The sequence below is a fragment of the Orbicella franksi genome, chromosome 15, assembly GCF_964199315.1.
Source record: "Orbicella franksi chromosome 15, jaOrbFran1.1, whole genome shotgun sequence".
Lineage (NCBI taxonomy): Eukaryota > Metazoa > Cnidaria > Anthozoa > Scleractinia > Merulinidae > Orbicella > Orbicella franksi.
This window is the reverse complement of record NC_138159.1, coordinates 5,419,855-5,444,033: the sequence shown is the minus strand read 5'-3', so window position 1 is coordinate 5,444,033 and position 24,179 is coordinate 5,419,855. Positions and strand designations below refer to the sequence as shown.

General features: G+C 38.3%; 2 protein-coding genes across 4 annotated transcripts in view; both read left to right on the top strand.

Annotated features, from left to right (window-relative positions):
* The first annotated feature begins 2,193 nt into the window (after window positions 1-2,193).
* LOC145469610 (putative N-acetylated-alpha-linked acidic dipeptidase) lies at window positions 2,194-14,551 on the top strand. Its single transcript, XM_081453364.1, has 17 exons — window positions 2,194-2,857; window positions 3,624-3,909; window positions 4,248-4,370; window positions 5,604-5,787; window positions 6,451-6,541; window positions 7,241-7,336; window positions 8,112-8,197; window positions 8,701-8,820; window positions 9,425-9,507; window positions 9,647-9,710; window positions 10,022-10,089; window positions 11,360-11,442; window positions 11,890-11,980; window positions 12,823-13,081; window positions 13,593-13,674; window positions 13,747-13,839; window positions 14,025-14,551. The coding sequence occupies exons 1-17, from the start codon at window positions 2,541-2,543 to the stop codon at window positions 14,212-14,214; spliced, it is 2,316 nt and encodes a 771-aa protein (XP_081309490.1). The 5' UTR covers window positions 2,194-2,540; the 3' UTR covers window positions 14,215-14,551.
* Window positions 14,552-19,260: 4,709 nt separating this feature from the next.
* LOC145469724 (mitogen-activated protein kinase kinase kinase 2-like) overlaps window positions 19,261-24,179 on the top strand; it is a 147,933-nt gene continuing 143,014 nt past the window's right edge. For all 3 annotated transcript variants that reach the window (XR_014042359.1, XM_081453509.1, XM_081453508.1), the window contains exons 1-3: window positions 19,261-19,493; window positions 19,659-19,805; window positions 23,310-23,413. Coding sequence is in view for 2 of the 3 variants with exons in the window: in XM_081453509.1 (XP_081309635.1) it covers window positions 19,802-19,805; window positions 23,310-23,413 (108 nt within the window). In the remaining variant the exon portion in view is untranslated. The remainder of the gene's footprint in view (window positions 19,494-19,658; window positions 19,806-23,309; window positions 23,414-24,179) is intronic.

The window sequence follows — 24,179 nt, the reverse complement described above, 5'->3', positions numbered from 1 at the left end:
TAGCAACCATTGTTTACAGTCTAAAAGTACTCACAAAATGGATTCAATTCAGTACATTTTAATGATACTTTACACAAACGCTTTAAAGATGTGTAGTTATGAGAATTTTGCATCATGGTCCTGAACATTGTTTCTTCTACCATCTTATACGCTCCTTATACTTGGTTAACATTTCTATGACTGGTGTGTATTCGGGTGTTCAATGAAACATTTATGTAAAACCTTTAAATATACCCCTCTCCCTGCCCCTAACCTCCCCCCCCCCCCCTAGTTCACAGGGCTAATTTGGGCTCTCGGAGACCGAAGTAAAACTTTAAAGCCTTCTTTCTCAAAATGACCAAATAGACGGATCATCAATATCTCGCACACGATATCTCCACTGGGTTTTAACCGAATGTTGTCAAATTTTCAACATTGATGAAGGACACAATTATCTAGGTCTTAAACCTCCAAAATTTGCCATTTATGAAATTTTTCCCTGTTATTTAGTTAATATAGCTAATATTAGTTAATATTAATATACTTTTTCAACATTTCACGAGAAAAACCCCCTCAAAACACTGTTTTCTGAGGTTTGTCTCCTGGACAACTTGCTTATGGACAGGATGAACTTAATTCCATACTTTTCGAACCATTCATTATTACGTTATCGTGTTTATAATGAACACCACTTTTTAATACTAAGGAGCTAGTTATTCATTAACTATCGTGGCACGTGACCTGGAAAAGCTCATTTTTGAAGTCAGAGTGCAAAGTTTGAAAAAATTCTGTGCGTAGGGTTCAGAGCCACCTTAAATTTTCAAAACTTTAAGGTGGCTCTGAAGCGTATGTACGATATTTTTTCCCCTCTCTCGCCCCACCACCCCCTGCTTCGTCAATTTTTTGCTCTTCGAACCGGAACGCTTGCTACGCAGGCTCTGTACGCTCGCGTAACGGGTCAAGGATCGTAGGCTCGACTTCCAGCCGTTTTGGGAGATCGGGGTGGACGTCACAAAACGACCGGAAATCGAGCCTAAGAAAATCGAAGGTTCTACCAAATGCATACATTTTTACGCCGAAATGCTTCAAATAACAAGTAGTTGAAGTTGTTAAAGATAACTTAAACATTAAAGTGAAAAAAGGGGGTTTAATGGTTGAGTAATTAACTATTCAGAGTCTCCGACACTTAAGCGTGAAGCATGATTGGGGCTCTTTTTCCGTGAAACGCGATTTGCGCTCTTATTTATTCGTGATTCGTGATTCCGAAATTTTATGAACTAACTCACAGCCAACAGGTGTATAACAATTAATTATACCCATCCTGGAAACTGAATCCAACAAAAATATTGCGTTGGAGTAGAAAGGATTTCTCAAAATCTCAGGAGAGCTTTTGTAAGACATAAGACACATGGAAACTGGTTCATCAATGTTACACTGGTCGTTTGTTTAAAAGGGCTTGTTCCATGTATTAGCCTATTTTAGTTTATTTTTTTCCATATGTAGTAGCCTGTAGTGGATTGTTGATCTATAGGATGCACTGGTTATAGATGTCAGCAAATTAATGCGTTATTCCAACTCGGGACCCCGATTATTTAGCTAATCTGAATTATCAGAAAAAAAAGGCTAACCGACGAAAATTTATGAAAAATTTCAATTTTTTTCAGGCCTTGGTAATATCAAAGGGAAATCAGGCGATTGTGATTCAACATTTGGTTAGTTTTTTTTTAATTAAAAAGGGACAATAAGCTGTTTAATAGAACTGATTTGTACTTATACGCTACAATTGAAAACTTGTTTAAACTGCCACAAAGAACGGTTAAGCAATCGCTCAAAATTAAAATGACAATTGAAAATAAAATGTAAAACAGTAAAGATTTCGCACAAGTCAACGGGCGCTTTTTGATCTTTCCTATGGGATTTAATATCCCCAAACCGTCTGCCCCGGAGAAAGGAAAAATATGCGAAAAAGGTTATTAGCTTTTGCCTGTAAAAAAATATATTCAGGTAAAGAAGTCGTTTTAAAATGTTCGTTTATTGTTGCAAATTTCAAATTGTCATTCGACCAGGATTTTTTTTCTTATTTTTTTTCTTTTTTTGCGAATTCCTGATTAGGATTTTAATTTATGGAAATGATACTTTAAAATGTTAAGTACGATAAGTGTCCAATTAGTTATCTCTACATGTTCGATTCATGTCCTACTGCACGACCTATTGTAATTTTGTTTCCCGAAAAATGGATAGAAATTGTCGCTAAAAACTGTCTTTCACTCTGAATTTGTTATCCAGACGTGGGCGCGCCAATTCCACTTTTCACGTTTAAGATGTCGTAATTCCAAATCATCTCCTTCAAAATTCCGTGAAGCTCTCGACTTATCGCGAATCAAATATTTATTTCGCGATTATTCGCCAAAATTACCGCGAGAACGGGGCCATCTGCAAGAAGGCGTGGTCGCTAATTTCCATTGCACTTTGCATTTGGAACGCATGCAAGCGGACCCCTTGATGGAAATTCCCAGGATTAATTCAAACTTCTTTGAATTTGACTCTTAAAACGTGATCCGATGGATAAACCTGACACTTCTTACCTGTTTGATGCCAAAATGGAACTACACCCGGAGGAGGAAAGCTTTGCGCAACCAACGATTATCGTGAAAAACAAGACTCCCTCGCGCTGTAATGTTGTGCGGGTTGCTGCGATAGTGGTCGTGGTTGGCCTTGTAATTGCGGCATTTATCGCTGGTTATATGGTAAGGAGAACTGTGTCTAAATGCAAGAAAAATGGAGACGTTTCTCCGACTTCAACACCAGTTCCTTCGAGAATTCGACTGCAGGACGTCTTGGCGCCAATGTCCGCCGAGAACATCGAACGAAATTTGAGGTTTGTTTCAGTAATCGTTTGATTAAACTTGAAAAGTTTGTTTGATGGTTAAGTTAAATATCAATATTTGCTGTTAAGAGCAAACGTTGACGTAAAATCGATCAGTTGTTAATCGCTTGGCAAATTTCTCTTACAAGTTGATATTTCGTGTTTCGTGTGCGTGCTCGTGAATTGAAGGTTGTGCACGTGAGAATTTCTCTCTTCGTTCGCGATTTCTTCTGATTTAAAAGAATAGTTTTGTTTGGAGTTTGGATGTGGATAATATACGTAGAACTAAGAATACTTCAAAAACTAAATGTAAATGATTCTGTTATTGTGGCATGCTGTGTTGTTGTTGGTATGCAACCCCCCCCCCCCCCGCCCCGTTCCCTCCCGCTCCGACCCCCGAACTCCAAAAATCCAGATCAGTAAAAAGGTATTTCCAAAACGGTTCAGGGACATTGTGATTAAAATGTACAACTCTCTACATCAAGAATCCATCTTCTTTAAATGAAACCCTCTAAACCTCAATTTTTTTGTAAACACAATTTAAGCATTGCTGAATAGTCCATATGGAAAGTCGAGGCATTGTGAGAGTAGCTTGTCTTGTCCAGGAATATAAATAAAATGTAATGACCCTGGCCAGGGCTTGAACCTGGACTGCTCCCCAGAGTCCAGTGCATTTACTAACCATTAAACCAACCATATTGAACAAGGAAATTTTGTTAACCCAGAGCTTAATAATATTCTTTTTTTTTTTTTTTTTTTTTTTTTTTTTTTTTTTCAGGAATTTGACACTTCATCCTCATCATGCAAGCTCTGCAAGAAATACTGAATTAGCTCATTTTATCAGGGATCAATGGACAGATTTTGGGTTTGATGCAAAGTTGATCAAGTATAATGTACTTCTTTCTTTCCCGGAGAAAGGGAAGATAAATGGAGCTTCTCTTCAAGATGGTAATGGAACTGTCAGGTTTCAAACAGCAAAAACAGAGAAGGCTTTAGAACCCTCAGAGGAGTCACCAGATGCGCTACCTCCATTTAGTGGTTACTCTCCAACTGGGAAATTTAAGGTAACTAAAAGTGGCTCTGACATGAGTTGCATATCTGAAAAACATTTCCTAAATTTTCATTTACAAGCTAGTTCAAGCAAATATAATTTAATTAAAATGAATATCACCACTGGGAAGTGCAGTACTTGGAAATAGCTTTCAAATGAATGGTCAAACACTAGGGTTTCATCCTGCAAATTAATGTTAGTCCCATAATGTAAATGTGATGACAATACCAGCTAAACAGTATTACATGAACACGTACATGTATGTCTTAAAGTTCATGTGACCCATGATCATCTCTTGATCTTGTTTTGGATTACTATTTAATTAAAGTACCTTTTTACGTCGTCTTTCAGGGTGACTTGGTTTATGTAAATTATGGAAGATATGATGATTTCAAGTTGTTGCTGGAAAAGAACATCAACTGTTCTGGGAAGATTGTCATTGCAAGATATGGGCATGTCTTCAGGGGTGACAAGGTATAGTTAGACTAATTAAGATAATTTATGCCCTTGATTTGAAATAAATTATGATTATTATTTTTAAGTTAAAAAGAAAACTTGATACAAGAGAAGAGAGTAAATTACAAAAAGTAGTAAGCTGTTGCAATGCTTTAAAAGACTGAAATCCATAAAAAATAATCTAACTATTTAATGTGAAAATCACAGGTTTACAGGAGTTTTTCACAAGTTTTTCATGGCCTAAATTAAGAGTGTTTTCATGGGGGAATCCCATGGAAAAAAAACATGCCATCAAAAACCTCTTAAAAACTCCTGTTTAATGACCCACGTAATTTCTAGTCAAAAACAAAAATAATGAAAATTGGATGAAGACGATAACTATTAAATTTAAATGGGTCATAAATTTTTATTTCATGTGTTATTCATAATTTATAAAGCAAGCCATGCCATGTATCCACAAGATTTTCCTGTTGTGAGAATTCATGGGGTTTAAAAACTGCAACCAGCAGTGATAGTCAGAGTTGGACCAGCTGGTGCTGAGCGAAATAGTCTGGGAAAGTGCTCTTTTAAATATCTTTTTAGTTGGGTTTTTATGTAGATACTGTAGGTAAAGGAACATCATTCCAGTAATAGCTGGAAGATCTTGGGAGATCCAAAAAGTCTGAAATATCAAATTTTTGTGTTGGCATACTCATACTCACAGTGTTTCTCTCGAACCAGGAATATGTAAGCATAAACTAAGTCAAACTGCTATGGGCAAACTAGCCCTGTCAGGGGTGGGATAGGTTAAGTCTGCGTACAAGCCAAGTGGACCGGACGGAGCTTATCCCGGTTTCTATAGCATGAAGCAACTAGGAGTATTTCTACTCCACCCTGGATGGCATGCCAGTCCATTGTAGCATTATCCCCAGCATTAAGTTTGCCAGTGCCCATTTGTACTTCTGGGTGGAGAAAGGCACTGTGAGAGCTGGTGTCTTGCTGAAGAACACAAAACTTTGATCCCGGCCAGGCCTCGAACTCAGACCACTCGATCCGAAATCAAGCACTCTAACCATGAAGTCACTGTGTTTCCCTCAGGGGTGGGGTTCAGATATGTATTTGAACTGGTTGACTGGCATCCCATCCAGCAGAAGTGTCAATAATCCTTCTCCCTATGGAAACAGGATACACTCTGAATGGGAGGGCCACTTTAGCACAACAGAGTAATGCAATACCCTACCTTCATCAATTACAGCAGCGCTATAATTTCAGGTGACTAATGCACAGAATTTTGGAGCAAAAGCCATTTTGATATACAATGACCCACAAGATTTTGCACCTGTACCAAATGAAGATCTTTATCCCCATGGCTGGTGGCTTCCTCGGTCAGGAGTGCAGCGTGGATCAATCCTGATTGGAACTGGTGACCCCTTGACTCCAAGATATCCTTCTAAAGGTGCTGATCAATGTGTAAATCAGTGATTGGGATAGGTTTATGTTAAAAAATCCCTTCCCTTGGCCACACCCAAATCAAGAAGTATGGAAACCCCTACGGGGTGTTTTTTTTTTTATCCAGTGTCTATCACTTCAGTTTCCAAAACTAATATTCAGCTGATTTCTGAAATTTCGTCAAACTTCTGTCATCAAATGGAGACCTCTTGTAGTCAGATACCTCTTTAAGCGGACACTTTGTTATGGTGTGTACTCATACCTAAAAGAAGTATCTTGAGATCCTAAGTGACCATTGTTTTTTTGTTCCAAGGATATTCACTTGCAGGGTTCATTGTTAGTATTATTGTATTAATTAAATTTATAATAGTTACCTGTCAAAATATTCCCATAGGAGGTAAATTTGTTGGGATGTGATTAGTAATTATTTTTCAGTTTTATATTCTTGATTCTAATTAACTGGCTGGAAATCAATAATTATTATTAATTATTATTAATAATAGTTGTCTGTTTGTGAGGAAATGATTTGTACAAAGGTGAAACTTATTAAAAGAGAGAACCAGCTTGGGATTGACAGTTGCGCAAAGCTTAAGGTGCCTGTTTGTTTTTCCATAACGAGCAGTCGATGCATAACTGTCAGTGCCTGACAGTACTGTGTTTCTTTACATAGATGGTGTATTTAGGAAAAGTTCAGCTGAAATCAAGATGCCTTACATTCCAGCTCATCCAATTTCAGCTGAAGATGCAGAACAGTTTCTGAGGTTAGATATCAAAAGTGATGATTAAATTATAAAATCAATGAAACAAATTGTGATGATCATTAAAGAATCAATTTCCTCAGCTCGCCATAACATCAATTTCAAACACAACGCTGTCATTAAGGGTCATATCCCGTTACTCATGTTACGGCTGAGTATGCTTGATGGTGTCTTGATGTTATGGATGAACTTGCCTGTTGTTAATACCATTCACCCACAAAGTATGTGTGTGAGGTTTGTTGGGGGTGTGAAGATTGCAGCAACAGGTGACTCAAAACATTGTGACAGCCCTGCAAAACAACCCAGGATAGAGATATCATGCTTCAGTGTACAGGATATTGAGTATATGTACCACTAAATTTAAAGAATTGAAAATATTAAGCATTAAGAAAATGTATGACAAGCTTGAGAGATCACAAATCAGTCACGAAAAGAGTTAATAAGCAAGTGCATTTATGGGTAGTCAGGATGAAAGTGTCCTCATATTAAGTTTATTTTGAACACAGGCCTTGTCCACACGGAATGTAAAATTGTTTAATATATCCCTCCTTATAACACCCCCTCCCCCTTCCATCTTGACCCTAGTACATCATCAACACTGCTTGTTCAAAGAAATTTCAAAATTTGTCATGCTTTATCACACAGATTTATTAATGGTGCATTTGTTTACCAGTTTACGTGATACATTTTTATTATTAATAGGCTGCTGGGTGGAGAGAAAGCCCCTGATGACTGGCAGGGTGGGCTGGATATTACTTATCATACTGGTCCAGGATTCTCTGATAATTACACAGACTGGTAAGATCCGTGGTTACTTTTATTTTAAAATGGATTCAATACATTAACACAAAATTATACAGTCAGGCTAAATTTATAGTTAGGCGAGTGAGCAAAGCGAGCGCAAAGCATGTGGAGGTGGGGGCAGGGAGGCAAGTATTTTTCAGTCGCCACCCCCTACCCTGTCAAGTCTCATTTTGTGCTGCATCCAGTTCTGTGGCAATCCGAGCATTCAGCGATCGAATAAAAATACAAGAAAATAGAGGGCTGTGAACAGCTTAGTTTGGCAAGGTAAGTCTGTGTCAGGGTAGTTGGTGATCCATGCAGCCAGAGCTTTAATGCCAGTTTCTGTAGCATTAAGTAACCAGGAGTACTTTTAGTCCTTCCTGGATTTGATGCTCGTCCATCACAGGGTTAGCCTCCCCCTCCTCCAACATTGAAATCGCCAGTACCCGTTTATACACCTGGGAGAAGAGAAGTACTTTTTGAGTCATATTTCTTGTCCAAGAACACATGACAGTGACGTCAGTCAGAGCTCCAAGCTGGACTGTTCTATCCAGAGTCCAGCGCACTAACCATTAGGCCACTGCACCTAGCCACCAAGACGTGAAAAAATTTAAGCTTGAACAGGTTTCACAAGCCCATGATCTCTGTGATACCAGTGTGGTGATAATGTCAGTGCCAATGATAGTCCTGAGTCAACAATAATCCAGAGTCCTACACACTAACCAGTAAGTCACTACCCATCCTGTAATAACACACCTTAAATTTTATTGTTAATGTTATTTTTGGCCAGGAAAGTGGAGGTTGAGACCAATAACAACCACACAAGAAGAGACATTTACAATGTCATTGCTGTGTTGAAGGGATCCATTGAGCCAGGTAAGCTTCATCATACATTGATGATATATTTGGCTTATTATAGTGATAGCAATGTAGGGTAGTCCATTCCAGTCCTCGAGACCAAAGGGTGAGGTGTTGCAGGGGTGCTGGGTTTCGGCAAAGCTCAACAGTACATATGTACCAGATACAGATACGTGAGTATGCAGCTACACTCTCTGGTTGAGATGCTAGTCCTCTGCAGGTCCCCCCAGCATTTTGAGCATTTTCCGCTACTACAGTATATCAAGAGTGCAAATTAAGTGTCTTTGCTATGAGCACATCATGTGACAACCCCAGCTAGTGCTCAGACTCAGATCAATCAATCAATATTGCAACACTCACCACAGGTTAGTATATAAGTGTATTAAATGTTAAGGTTGGAAAAAATTATCACTTAAGCAGTGATGCTACAATATGGAAAAGAACTTTCTGATCAGGAATTGTGGTTTGACTTAAAAGTTTCATTATTAGTGCCTCATACATGGTTACTGTATCATTCTTAGACAGATTAGTTTTGTTGGGAAATCACCGAGATGCTTGGGTGTTTGGTGGTATTGATCCTTCAAGTGGAACGGCTTGTATGTTGGAGATTGGCAAGGCCCTTGGAATGAAGTACAAGCAAGGTATGCCTGGACTTTTGTTAATTTGTCAAAATCATTAATTTGATATATCCTGTATTCATTGTTACAATACATGTATTTGTGAGTGTCTACTGTGCAGTGATCTGTCCAATCAGAGGTGTATTAAAAAAAATGAAAATAAAAACACCTTTTATTTAGCCTCATATGTGTTTATAGCACAGAGGCTAATGGGGCTGAGCAAACAATTGAAACTAATAATTCAAATTGAACATAACATTGTTAAGAATCCCAACTGGCCGGAGGCAAACCAGTTGGCTATTTACAAGCATGGTCAAGGATTTGAATGTGGGGCTACTGTGAAACAAGTCCAGGTAGTGGTCAGAGTGGGACTCAAACCAGAGACCGCTGGATTGTGAGTCCGACACGCTGGCCACTCTGTACCACCCTACCTCCTACCTCCTCAGTTTCTGGTATCAGGAAAATAGAGATTCAAGAATAAATCATTTGTTCACCAGTTAAATTCTGATGATCTCTTCCCTCTTTCCAGTCCATCCTGGCATGCCCCCCTGCCAGTTGCACATTCCTCCCATTTAACAAACTTCTTCATATGCTAAAGCTAACCAAGGCAATATTTTTCTACCTTTAGGGTGGAGACCCCGTAGATCCATTGTTCTCTGTAGTTGGGGTGGAGAAGAATATGGTCTTTTAGGATCAACTGAGTGGGTTGAGGTTTGTATTTACACCCTCTTTATTTTCATGTCAACAACTTTTTACTGTCACCATAATTTTTTTTCGTAGTGAGCTGCCCATGGTATTTTTAATTATTTTAATTTCCAGCTCACTGTTTTCTTTGAAATTCTTTTTCCAGGACAATGTTCACCTGTTATACCAGAGAGCTGTGGCCTATTTGAATGTTGACTCCCCAATAAGAGGTATCAATGATAATTTGATCATAACTACAAGATTTCCAATCATTTCTTTACATTCTAAGTGATATTGAACTGTCCTTCAGTGTTGGCATCTGCCAATCCCAAACTCCACAATACAATAGCAAAGAAAAGTACTCTTATATAACAGAAATTCAAACTTTGATCATCTTTTAATTTGGGATTAGGGTTAGTCAGCTTTTGAACAACCCAACACAGGTGAGTCCGAATTATGTATTACTTGCTACCAAAACTTGCAGACCTCCATATTATTGCGCTTGACTTGTCCATGACAATTGTGTTTTTTTCATTTTCAGGAAATTACAGTCTCTTTGTTAGGGCCAGTCCACTTCTGCATCAGGCTTTGTTTAATGCTACAAAACAGGTACATGTAAATATGAACACGAGAATGATGTAACATTTTATATCTGCAGTGTGTGACACTTAAATTATCCAGCCATGTTGGTTTGCAATTCATTCAGAGAACTTTGCCTCTTAACCATGCTATACACACTGCGTTCTCTACGCTAAATGTTATTTACAATAGGATTTTGGAAGTTTTGTTTATCTTTCTGTCAAAGGACCGTGCAACAAACGCATTTTGATTCCCAGTAAGGTAGCCAAAGCCGAACATCAGGGCAAGAGGTTCACAGATGTATTCAAGATTAGTAGTCAATAGACATCATTTTCTGAAAAGAATACTTGCAAAACAATAGAAGAGTTCACGCTCTAAGGGGCATTATGGGTAATCAGGGCAAAGTTACAATGAAGCAAAGCCGTAAAACAAGTGTTTATCTTTATATTTCCGTTCTGATTTCACATTTGGAGACGAAACATGTACTGTACACGAAGAAACCCCTTTTCTAGGATTACCGGTGTTTTTGAGCTGATTGAGTGACTGTTGTGGTCGTAGGAATTTTGTTACGGTTAAAACCGAATGTATTGATCAAGTCTTAGCCGCTCAAGTCACAAAAATTTCATCTCCATTACTCTGATAAGTAGGCAAATGCCTAGCTCAATCGACTCAAAAACGCTAGTAAATGTAGAAAAGGGGTTTCTATATTTACAGTATATGTTTCGTCTCCAAATGTGAAATTAGAACGGAAATATGAAGATAAACATTTGTTTTACGGCTTTGCTTCTTATTTGTCCAGATTACCCAAAATGCCCCTTAGAGCATGAACTCCTCCATTTCAGCCTAAAAGTGTCAGAAAATAAAACCTTAAGAACTTTTTAGCGTCCAAAATCTTATGTGTCCGAAATGTTTACAGTACAGTATAAAACTTGCTCCGAAAACGCTAGTTTCCCTTCATGGAGCGACCTCTAGTTGAGACACTCAAGCTTGAGATTCATAACGCCTTGATAGAATCTTTCCTATTTCCCCCGTCAATCTGTCTGTAAAACCTTTAGGGTGCGGTGCAACTGTTGTTTTCACAGAAGCTGTTTCCGTCTAAAATGTGTTTTGTAGGCGTTAAAAAGTGTCCGAAATTTTTGCCCGAGATTCGTCCGCAGTCAGATAAAAAGTGTCTGGAAAGTTGACGTCTGAAATAAAACATCGAAATTTTAACGTCCGAAATTCTTCCAAGCAATGTAGCATTATATCTTTAGCAATTCAAAGGGATGTGCATCTTTCTGATAGATTTCTTCTCTTCCAGGTGAAAAATCCCCTCAACAGGAACCAATCAGTTTATGACAACTGGCTGGATAAATTTCCAGCTTCTGATGGAAGAACTCCAAAGTGAGTAGTCTAACATTAGGCTGATTTAGCAACAGGACGGGAACGTCAGATGACGACTGCAGGGCGCGCGCAATAACCTGGATTCTGTTCTAATTTGACCATATTTGGGTATTTGTACTGCGCGCGCTGTCGTCAAGTGACGTTTCCATTCTCTTGCTAAATCAGCCTCATATTACAGTGGAACCCCGCCTTACGGACATCCCATTAATATGACCACCTCGTTATTATGGCCACTCTATTCAAGCCCGGAGAAAAGCTCTCAGTCACTCATTTTCTTTATTGAATAAAGAAACCCTTTAATGTGGGTACCCTGTTAATACGGCCAGATTTCTGTGACCTGTTGGTGACCTGATTAACAGGGTGCAAGTCTTTTTTTTCAAACACTCCCCTGTTTGATTGGTCTCATCATCTTCCTTACTATGGTCTTTGTTCTATTATTTTCTCTAGGGTTCCTCCTCTAGGATCAGGAAGTGACTATTCTCCATTTTGTCAGAGATCTGGAGTGCCATCAGCTGATATTAGATATGTTTTTGACATGGTAAGTTGTTGGCCTGTCACTGTTAAAAGTGCAAATTAGAGCTATACCTAAATATAAGCACCTTCCTTCTTTCCATCCCTTCAAATGAAAGCTATTTCAGAGTGTCAGTTTCAGGTGGTGCTGTTAATTGCGTTGTACAAGGTGATTCTAACTTTTAAGTCTGCGGATAAAACCCTAGTGTGTGACCATTCAAATGAAAGCTATTGAGCAGTACTTTCATGTGGTACTGTTTATTATGCTGTACGAGGTGGTTCTAACTTTTAAGTCTGTGGATAAAACCCTAGTGTGTGACCATTCAAATGAAAGCTATTGACCAGTTCTTTCATGTGGTACTGTTTATTGGAGTTAATGGTTTGAACCTAGAAGTATCAGAAGATAGTCGTCTGTGATCGTCCGGGTGAGGGTACATGTAGTTCTGAAAACAACTGTAGTTGGTGACTGACGTTTCGACAACCTGAGCTGAAGTCCTCTAGAACCGACCAATGACCGCCGACAAACTTTGCACGAGTCTTCCAGCTAATACCATCATGGCTAAACGGACCAATGACTTTTAACGTACCAGACTTACAACATCATCGACTGACTAACACTATTCACTTGACTCTGAAGATGACTTCCGCTCAGGTTGTCGAAACGTCAGTCACCAACAACAGTTCTTTTCAGAACTATCCTCACCCGGACGATCACTCAAGACGATCTACTGTCTATTATGCTGTACATGGCGTTCTGACTCGTTGAATGAAACCAAAGTGTGTAGCCATTCAAATGGGAGCTATTAAAAGAGTCTGAAAGGGTAGTAATATTATCCATTCTGAATGCTAAACCATGTTCGTCTTTTTCAGTACCGGTTTCATAACATCTCTTCATACCCTACCTACCACAGTATTCATGATACATTCGCTTATGTCAAGGAGTTTGTGGATCCTCAATTCACCACCCACTTGGCCATAGCACAGGTGTGGGCGAGCACTGCATTCCTATTAGCTGAAACCGCTGTGCTGCCGGTCAACTGTTCGGATTATGCTGCGGCGCTAAATAAGGGTGCTCTGGACATTCAGAAGAAATATGGAAGTACCCTGGAACAAAGGGGGATCTCTCTTGGTAAGTGAACAATAGAACTATAGAACGTCGCTCCAGAAAGTGATTTCATTGGTAAGTGAGCTGCAAAAATTCGAAGAAAACGAGGAATCATTGGAACTGAGTAGCAACAGTTATCGAAAGGAACTTAACAAAGCTGCATGCGTTTCTTTGGGAAAATCCATGGTTGGATTCTAAAATCGAAAAACGGATTTTGCGTTTCTTTTATACTCAATAGATTATTCCAGGACCACTCGGATCTTGGTGCATCAGAGGAACCGAAGAATCCTCTCTGGGCAAGGATTCTTCGGTTTCTTTGATGCACCATGATCTGAGTGATCTTGCAAGAAAAGAAAAAGAAAACGAGAAAAGTAGGTACATGTGCCACATCTAAAAATAACTTAAAGGGACTACCTTGGACTTCCAAAAGCCCATATGGGGAATTAACTCTCTTACTCTTTATCCGGTCTTGGTTTTAAGCGAATTCTCTAGAAAGAGTAGCAGATCTTTTATTTATAATAAAATTTGCTTTCAGAATACTTAAACCAGGCTGTTAAAAAGTTTGAAGAAGGAGCAGAAAATATGCAGTCGCTTATTGAGAATGTGGACACGTCTGAGTAAGTATGCAGCAAGGAAAAAAATTAAACCTTGTTTTCATTTTTAAGGCGTATTTTTCTCTTCGTTCCTAGTCCTTGGTCGTTATCCTTTATCAATGACCGTTTGACGGGACTGGAAAAGACTTTCCTCAACCCTGAGGGACTGCCGGGAAGGCCTCTATACTGGTACGTGGTAACTATACCGTTAGATTGACAGTTGCTAAGGTAGAAAGTGTGGTCTTTAAGGAAATGCTTCCCAGAACCAGCACAAGTGCATAAATTGCTCACCGCGCAAATTGACTTAGAACTTGATGAATTTTCCCAGTGTTTGCATCCTCTCTTAATGAAAACCCTGCTTTGTTGCTTTCCAGGCATTCAGTTTTCGCTCCAAGCCTCCACAACTCTTATGCCAGTGCCACATTTCCAGGCCTCCACGATGCTTTAATAGACGCGGTCAGCAATGGCTCCCAGAGCAATACCTGGACGCTAGTTAAGGAGGAGTTGTCAAATACCATTGTCGCTATCGAATGGGCCGCGCAATTTTTGAACACTGAAGTTTAGGCAGCCAGCGTGATTATCGCGTGACGGTTATAATCGTCATCGTATAGTTACAGTTTAAAAAAATATGTAATTTAAGACGTTTCTAAAGAAGATGCACGCAATTGTGTTAAAATTATATATTGTTAATTTCAGATGTTGGCCCCGCATACGTTCTGCATAGGAAAAATATATCATGTCATCTGGTTATTTAATTGTTACGGTTTGTAAGCAGAAATTGCCTTCCTGCTTAAGGGTTATTTCATTGTTCAAGTCGATGTGACTGTCTTTGGAAGTTCTAAAGTTCTTTGCTTATTTCAAAGAGATACGCATTATTCAAAAAGAGAAAACTGTTTTGTGTGCCGGTTTTTATATAATTTTTCGACAGATTTTCATGATTTCAACCAGTAAATTTTTGAAGAATCTTTGGGTATTTTTTTTAAGCCTCACATTTTTCAGTTGTTGTTTTTTTTAGTGTTTTCGGATTTGTTGGGAGAACATCACTGTTGGGAGATTGCCATAATGTTTTAATTTAATTGAAAAATCACGGTTAAGTTATTTTTTGAAATACCTTGAGTTTGCAAAACAGAATTTTCAATTAAGAATTTGAAAGTTAACAGCGCATGAAGATTTAAATGGGCAGCTGCGACTTTTTCTAAAGACAAAATTGATCAGTAAAGGGAGGTAATTTTCTTTTTCAGCAGCGCTCAATAGCCAACTTTTGGTTGGACATGTTTTTTGGTTTTCCATGACTCTAAGCCAATAGGCCTTTTACAGCAGTTGGTCACGTGAAGTGCTTTTCGAGAACACGCTGATTTAGTCATCATTGGTAATGCATAGGACTAATGTTACCAGAAATGGAATAGGTATGGCATAGGTCTATAAATTAGTGCTCTGGCTGTTTAAAATATGCTCTTTCCAGTTCTGAAATTCCTATCGCTGTAGCGAAAAGGTTAGAAGTTATCGCTCACGTGACCAACTGTTGCAAAGGGCCTATTACAGAATAATCGACGGCGCGAGCAATCTTATGTCTCCGCCTTCTAAACCATTTTGGTTTCTAATTGGCTAGGCCAAGAGAAGACCCTTTCAAGACATGTCATAAAAACGTTACGTGTTGATTAAAAAAGGTGGCCTCGATAGCTTTTGTTGAAGTTATCTCATGTATTGGGTGAACAGTTTCAGTTATTATTACGTTTTAATATTTAAATTAAATTAATTACAGAGATTTACAATGGATGATTCAACAGCAAGTCTGTGTATATAGTAGTGAATCGTGTAACAAGACAGTTATTGAGTTTAGTAAAATATATTATATTATATTACATTATATTATAATTTCTATGTAAAAGAAGAATTTATCCGAATTCAAGGCTTTATATGTTCTTTTGCTGAAGAGTATCTATTGAATAAAATTGTAAGATATTACAGTGAGAGTCCAACCGTGAAGTGAACACGGAGGATGGGGCTCCCATATGAAAAGATCAGGGATGTTCGTTTCGCTTAGGGGTGTAAATCAAGGATTTTAGTCTCACTTAGCGTGTTCATGACGAAACGCCATATTTTAGCTTACAAGGTATCTTTTGCTCTTGAAGAAATAATAAACAACCCGCTGTCTGTCCGCGTTTAAGTGGTATCTTTTAGGGGTCAAATAAAGCTCGAGTCACGCCCATATTGATCTCTTTTAGGGGTTTAATTCAAATTTTCCGACGAGCATGCCCGATGTTTTCACATTGGGTCCCCTCCCCCGAGCTCGTGAATTACAACTTAAGCCAAATTGGACTCCAGTCAGTCCTATTACTACAATTATAAATACTTCTAGAGGAGCTGAATAAATCGAAACGAAATGAAGAGAAATCACTCTTATTATCGAACTCCACTCAATAAAAGTAGAAATTATGAGAGAAACCAGTTCAAGTGTACTATGGGAACTGATTTAACAGGCTCGTTCTCCTCCTAGTTCTCTTTGGCGCTAGCAACGTAAAACCAAGCTCAGAGTTTGGTTTGGATATCAAATCACTTTGTGAAACATTTTTATAGTGTACTAGTGTACTATTGCAATAGTATACCCTATTACGTACGGTAACAATGATCGTATTTCACCAAGTTATGGGGGAAAATTTCGGCGATACGGCAAGAGTCAGAGTGCAATTTATAACCTATCGAGCGGGCAGGCGGGTAGAATAAAAAATTCCTCGGGTGTATGTATTATCCTCAAACGGAGGAAGAGATTTAATGACATTCTTTTGACAGTACCGGGTCCTCACCACTTGGTATATCCTCTTCAATCGACCATGTCAAATTATTCATGTGGTTTGTTGACTTATATGTACTATCGACATTTTATGATAACTGCAGAAATTCTCGCGCGTTCATTGGCTAATTTTCATTGCCAATAAGCGAACAGACACATGAATTTATAATTTATGCGGTGCGTCAACGAGCGAGAGTGGACGATTTGATGAAAAAAAACAAATTGACGTCAGTTTTTCATGCGTCTGTCCTGTTACTGACTCGCCTCGTGGATCCACAGCTACTTTGACAATGTTATGTCGAAATTCATGATCAATAACAGGACAGACGCATGAAAACTGACGTCAATTTGTTAAATTTAAACAGTGCGAATAGTTTTCGCGATCGGTTTCCACCGACGTACGATGCAATTACGGTGTTTGCCAACCTAGTCACGGGAGGTTCTTCTGGGGCCTATCAGACTTCAGGCGGACAGTGAGTCAAAATAGGACTAAATCCAAAGTACTAAGTCTTTCAATAAATAACACGCAAACTGCGGTGATAGACATCTAAATATGACAATAAAACGTATCGTTCGAAAACAAAAATTGCACCTTTTTACTTGACGTTTCGTGACGTTTCATTCAAAAATACGTCAAGCCAAAAAAATACTTTTTGTTTTCCAACAATGCTTTCTATTGTCATGTTTATCACCGCACGCGCAGGTTGCGTGTCATTTCTTGTTAAGCTACAATCGCCAAAGAAAAAGAGTATTTACTATACACGACTCCAATGTTCAAGGGGAAAGAAGTGGGCTTGGCTCTTACGGTAAGCAGGGGCGTAGGTAGCGACCGCTGTCCGTCCAAATCCGAAAACCGAATCTCTTTCTGTTATTAATTTTTATAAGTCTAAACTTGTTTTACTTTCAAAGTTTTTTCAGCATATCTCACGGTTAGTGCAGAACTCATCATAATCTAAAAATTTGCTTTTTTCCTGTAAATTGGCTCCAGACCTATAGCAATGTGAAACTAGGAATTGGGTGATTTTCGTTTAAAAGAAACACCACATTCTGAAACTGCTTTTTAATTGCCATTGTCAGAATTTTCACTTGTCAAAATTGTCATTTGTGTAGGCACAATGGCAGCCACATTTTACAACCAAACTACTTTATTTTACAACCAAACAAACAGTCTCTCCTTTGCTTTTATTCCACGTAATGTTATTCCGACGACAAAAAGGGAAGACAACTTGCAATCGAGCTAGTGATAGAAACTCGATGGTCAACAGTCTAAGGTCAAAGTTCACGCGATATTATCCCAGCCGCGTGATACTTAAGAAATAGTCTTTTGCTTTGATGTTATCTTTAGCTTTTCCCCGGGAGCTTTTCATAGTCTGCTTGAAAGCCGTTACGACCCAAATAACGGCTGCTAAATTAAAGAGACTGGGTAGAAGGCTATATAAGTGGTCCCTTGGAATTAGAGTTTTAGCGGGACTCAGTGCAAGGGTGTAACTTCCTTGACAAAACCAGAAAAACCGTAAAATGCACTGGACAGAAAAATCCGAAAAACCCCCATCATGGTTCAAAAACCGAAAACCAAAGACTGAATTGGAGAAAACTCGCAAACCGCACAAGTCAACCGAAAAACCGCAGTCTTTAAGTGCGAAAACCGAAAAACCGAAACAAAAATTAGCCAAATCCGCAAAACCGAAAATCCCATGGTTTTAGATCGAGTAATATTACCAGCAGTATGTAATCATTATTTTAGCTTTTTTTAAATCGATTTTAAATTGACCCATTTGTATTTTAGCTATCCACGGTGAAGTGATGGAAAAGAAACAAATTCGCCCCCAAGGCCCCAAAACTCTCTCTTTGACTTCTACTGTTCCCCGAATATTGTTTTTAAGTATAAGTGAAAAATAAAAGGGATTGAATTTGAATATATACGTCAAGACCTTAACATTCTTCGTTCTTCACAGCGATTCCTAGCAGCATTTTCTTCCCCTCCTCGTATATCACACCGCCGTTGCAAGACACCCCCTCCCCGGCTCCGGGAGCTTTCCGTTGTCACAGAAATAGGTGCAAAACGTGTCCTTTCACTACAGAGGGAACAACGTCTTATACTATTTTCTCTACCAACGAACAAAGACGAATATGACATCACATCTCCTGCTCATCTTCTAATCCCATTTATATGACACAGTGCAACAAATGCAACGTTCAATACATAGGAGGCGAGACTAAACGCCATCTCAGCACAGACGCGCAATCTAAAAAGCCATCACACAACGACACATTGATCAACCCACCGCCGTTTCAGATCACTTTACCCTTCCTATGGACAACATAGAACTCGTTCCTCTCGAACTCATCAGCTCGCAAGGCAAGAGAAGCATTTTTGGTCTCCAAGGGTAAGACCCTCGAACCTTGTGGGTTAAACAGGCGTGACGAAATTTAATCTATTTATTTATATATATATATATATATATATATATATATATATATATATATATATCCGCTTTAGTACACATTTCCTTTTTCTCTATTTTTGTTAACCAGTCATGCCACATAATTTTGTGAACGTTTTATCCTCCAACCCCTTCCGCTAAATCATAATCTTTCAAGGTTACAGCAGTTACACGTGCCCATTTTATCCGGCATCTGGTTTAAAAAAAAAGCAAAATAAATAACTTATGAGTGCGATTAATTTTCGGAAATTCGAGAGCATTCCGGAACTTTACGATTATTGACGAAGATTGCCCGATGACACTATCAGAAACTGCAAGGCGTTCCAACCGCGCGGTTTTGCCGCAAGGGAAATCTGGAACGAGATTGCATCTGATTTCTGATAATCGAGCTTTCACAAAATTCACAGTGTATTTTCCCACGATAACTATGGATTCAATCTCCTCTTGTGGCGACAAGAGTTACTTAGAAACAATGGAACGGACTCTTTTTGATGGCATACTAGATACACAGTTGTGTGACGTTGTACCTCTAGACACATCTTCGCATGTTTTTTAAGACGGCGCGCTCTGAACTTCGGCTTCTGCTTGATTGCGGGTTTCCACACAAGGTAGGCTCCAAATTTCGGTTTGTATATTTTGTTTTGCCTTTGTCAACAAGCGATCTTTAAAATGTCCCGCTGGAAACCTCTTCACTGTATCTATTATCTTGGAAAGAATGAGAAAGGAATATCAATTACAGTGTAACTAAATTATGATTTTGTTCGTGCCAACAGGGTTATACCGTATTTGTAGCAAGGTTTGAAGACAATTCTGTCGTAGGAGATTCATATGATGGTTCTTTGGTGAAGACTGCCGTGTGCAGTGGAGTGTACAGACTTTGGAAATTTTCCTGCGAGTGAAAAGAGGGGACTTTGAAATGGGTAAGTTATTTACATGTTTTCTAGCCGATAAACCCTGTTGTTTTTTTTACAGAAGACTGTCCAGATACCAATTACTCGCCAGAAGTCTCGAATAAACGTCGCGGTCAGCTTCTATAATGCGTTGTTTAGCTTCGCTAGGGAACTAAACTTGTAATGTTCTGAATGGAAATATTTCCGTTTTTGCTCGCCTGCAAAGAAGATTGTGGACATTGCTTTCTGTTTTGATATATGCAGCGATGAAATTGTGCACAGACATCAGTGTTTGTGTATTCTGTGTAAATTTCCGTTTCGTTGTAACCGGACCATGTACGTGTTTTTCGCTCGTTGTGCATGTGGAAGACAAGACGATTGCGTTCCTTGTCTCGCGTGCAGTCTGGTTTTACTGGAGAGTGTTCTTGCTCGGTGATCGTGTGACAGACTCCCTAGTCGCACTCTCCATTCTCGGACTCACTAGTTATTTATCATGTTTAATTTGGGCACGCTATGCTCACAGATTTTTATACGCGAAATAGGACATTTGATCGGAGATTCTCCGACTTCACAGATTGATTTCCTTCTGTTGTTCTGATGCAGTACATACACAACGAAAATGTTTTTGACGGAGACTCTGGAAATTTAGGCTCATCGGTAGACGCTAAATAAATTGGCAAGGAAACAGTTTCCGACAAATGTGCAATGCTTTTGTCAGTATACGAGCGATCTACACCAAATGTGAAATGAATGAACGACCCGCAGAGTAGGCTTGCTTGTATAAAATGGGACACCGTTTTCGCACTCCGTTCTTGCAATGAAGTGAGGACTTTTTAAAACATACAAATGTAAAATTTTCGACTTTCTCAGGGAACTTGTCGAAGATTAATCAAAGAAACCGTTTGCTAGCCGATAGCAGTTTTAATATATTTTTATAATATTTTTGTGGTGCGTGTTGTCGCGTGTGGAACCTTCGATCGAACAAAAAAAACGTTTGCCTTAGGAATAATAGTAATATGAGTAACTTGTGTCCTATAAACTTGAGTGTTCTGTTTTCTAAAATGCACCTAAACCTTTGTGTCAGCTGTTTGTGTCAACTGTCTAAACACAAGAAGGGGATAACCACTCACTGGCTAGATTTGTTCCATTAAAGAAATTATTATCCGGCGAGAAATTTTGCTTCCATATTAGGGAAAAACGAACCTCATAGGTGAAATTATAAATAAAAATTGTCGTTCGCTAAGAAATTATAATAATATGTCATTACCATTATTCTGGTGTGTTTATGTGGGAGAGAATTTTGCCTGTAAATTAACGTCGAAATTCCTTTCAAAAAAGATCAACAACCCCACGCTAAGCGATCTTTGAACATTTTGTTACTTTTTGCCAACCAACTGTGTTAATGGGTCTTTGGCTTAGAATGAAAACGAATGGTCATAAAAGCAGCTGTACGCAAGACGTGATCGTATGCTGTAGTAACTTCTAGAATGCACCGACAGACCGAATGAAATTAGCTCTTAGAGACCTCAGCACGGCATATCTTGTTTCATTTATTAAAACTCACTCTTTCGGTTTTCAATTCCGCCAGGAGCTTATCTGACTCACAAAATCCTTTTTATCGTATTAAATACTTCTTTCCTAAACGGCAGCTTTATCTCAGTTGAAATTAATATTCACTCAAAGGAATTAAAAATAACTTATATTATCTGCCTAGACTTGGAGGTTTTTCAGGTTGATAATCTAGTGAACAATGGGGTGACTAATTATTCTGTCTGGCCTCTATCTTTTTCGTTTTGCACACTTATTATGGTAAAAATCAGAATTGATATAAATTTTCTTGACAATCAGTAAAATGCAAGTTAACTTCAGTTGACACTCTGTCACCAAGAAGTCAAATATACAAGAATGGTAAAGTTTTAAATTAAAGTAGCACTTTTTATTTCTTAAGTGGGGATATCAAACTGTCATGCAATAAATACATGTGCCAATGAAATTTGCTAAAATGCCCTCATTACAAATAATCGGTCACCAAAATGGTCAACTACCAAAAAATAGTGGCACAGTTTATAATTTTAGAGAATTTTACCATGAAAATGATTGATTCTGGAATTTTAATTATGTCATTTTGTACATCTTGCAACATGTTGAGTGTGAAAATTAGGACTACTTGGTTGAATTGGTTTTGAAGAGCAGGAAAATAACTGATCATTAGATGTGAATCTCAGTTTTTATATTATTTCCCCCCAAGGTTCTCATTAGGTGTCTAGAAGCGTGTGAAAATTCTGATCAAGTAAACAATGTATCTCTTAGAACCTTTTTAAAATATTTCCCCTTGAGAGCTGTCAGAGATGTGCCCCTGTATGGATACCTGGGGAAATCAATTTTGTCATGGTTTCTTCTTATTATCAAATCCTCACTATAAATTCAAGAATAATTTTGCATCACAGCATTATTGATGTTTAAAAAACATTAATTTTTTGGTTTTAATTATTTAAACATGATCCATGATTTTATGAGGGTGACATTAATTATATACTAAACTCATTGTCGATGAAAAAGGCATTCAAAAATGTTTCGGATTTTCATGTCTGGACATGATAATTTGTTAATCAACACTTTTATTTCTGAGATCATTGTTTTATCAATGGTGGTCACTGCAACTTTGATTTCGTCAGAAATACGTGTACCTAAACTGACCATCGATGAAGTTTTACTGAACTTTGTGTAGTGTCTTCATTACACTTGGTTACTCTACATGTATTTGAATTTCTTTTGTAAGTGCACTCTACTGCAAGCAATATACAATTTTTCCTTTATATCAGTTCTGATAATACTTGTAAGGTGGTACATTGCCTCTTATCATGTGTCTCCAAGTTGATCATTTTGTTTATTCTCATTGCCTGCGCTTGACAAAGTGCTGATATTGTAAGGAAAAAGTATGTGTTCCTCACTCCTGGGAATTAAAAAAATCGGTTTTTGGGAGTGCTAATCTAGAGTGTTTGGGAACGGTCTTGAGTTGTGAAGATTGTAGAGACAAAAGAAAGAGCTTCATGGCAGCCAAAACAAATTGAAATTAGGGAAAGAAAAGTGAAGAAACTTCAACTTGTCTGCACAGGCTACTGTAGTAACTTTGCTGATGGCAGTTATTGATATAGCTACCGATAAACTAAGCAACCTAGTTAACAACCTCAGCCAGCCTCTCCAGCTTGTACACTTTCAAAATCATTCAAGTTTCTATTTTATAGTACAATTTCAGCCTGTGATAAGCTCTCTCACAGCGAACAAAACCACATGTAGCTGGGAGCCCCCTGTTAGGTATATCCCTGTGATCGGGAGGTATTGTGGCTGAGTGTTTAGGGCACTGGACTTGACATCTGGAGGTCATGGTTCAAAGTCCTGCTCTGACCACTCAACTGAAGTTTAATACTAATACTTTGAGGAATGGTTGGCCTTTGGCCTCATTTAAAACTATCACCTCATGGAAATCTCAAGCTCATAATTAAATTAATTGTTGATTAATTTTTTTATATACAGATGATGATCTGGATGGTGAGTATCTTAGCCCAGGAAGTGACTCATCCAGACCTCAGACACACAAAGGACAGAATACAAACAACTTTGTGATGCCAGAGCACAAGGTAAGCTTTGATGTCAACAAAGAAATTCTCCATAACTGAACGTCTCATTTTACTGCTTTGATTGATTGATTTGTGATCAAGAAATAATTTGTGATTTAAACCTCAATTCTTAAATTGGAGATAAAATGTGTTAAAGAATAATTTTATAGTTCACTCAAGAAGTTAGATGCCATGAACTGTTTTTTTTTTTGGCCAAACTGTGTGACTCTTGGAAAGTTTGAGTGATAATATCAAATATTGATCAAAGTTCAATGGCAGTCTGTTGCAAAAATAACAAGAGGTCTTACTTGGAACAATAACTTGTTCCATTGAAATGCACTACTCCTGCCAAAATATTTATTTAGTAACCAATCTCCAGTTGAACAATGTTTGGATAAAAAGCAGCTAAATGGCAGGATTTTAAAATTCTTTTGTGTGTAGTTGAGTGGATAATTGATCTGTTCACCCAGTCCTTTACAAAACGCATCACTTTTCATTCCTTTTGAATTTTCATTTAAGTACAGTAATTCAGGTTTGGTAAGTTAGTTTTTGAGCAATCACTACCTACAATGTATTATATGCAACTGACTTCAAGATTACACTCAGAGTTAAATAGAGAGGTTGAACTTGTACATGTACAGTGTATACTAGGTTTGTATACTTGGTCTAGAAATATAAACTTCAAGATTATGTTCAAGATGGCTCTTGACATGCTTTAACACCCCACCAGTTGACAAGTTGGAAAGTTTTATTGAATCACAACCTTTTCAACCTTAATAGTATGTGC

Coding starts and splice junctions, on each gene's coding strand:
- LOC145469610 (XM_081453364.1), top strand. CDS start 2,541: ATGGATAAACCTGACACTTCTTACCTGTTTGATGCCAAAATGGAACTA. Junction 7,337..8,111: donor TCTGATAATTACACAGACTG/GTAAGATCCGTG, acceptor ATTTTTGGCCAG/GAAAGTGGAGGTTGAGACCA. Junction 9,508..9,646: donor GATCAACTGAGTGGGTTGAG/GTTTGTATTTAC, acceptor TTCTTTTTCCAG/GACAATGTTCACCTGTTATA.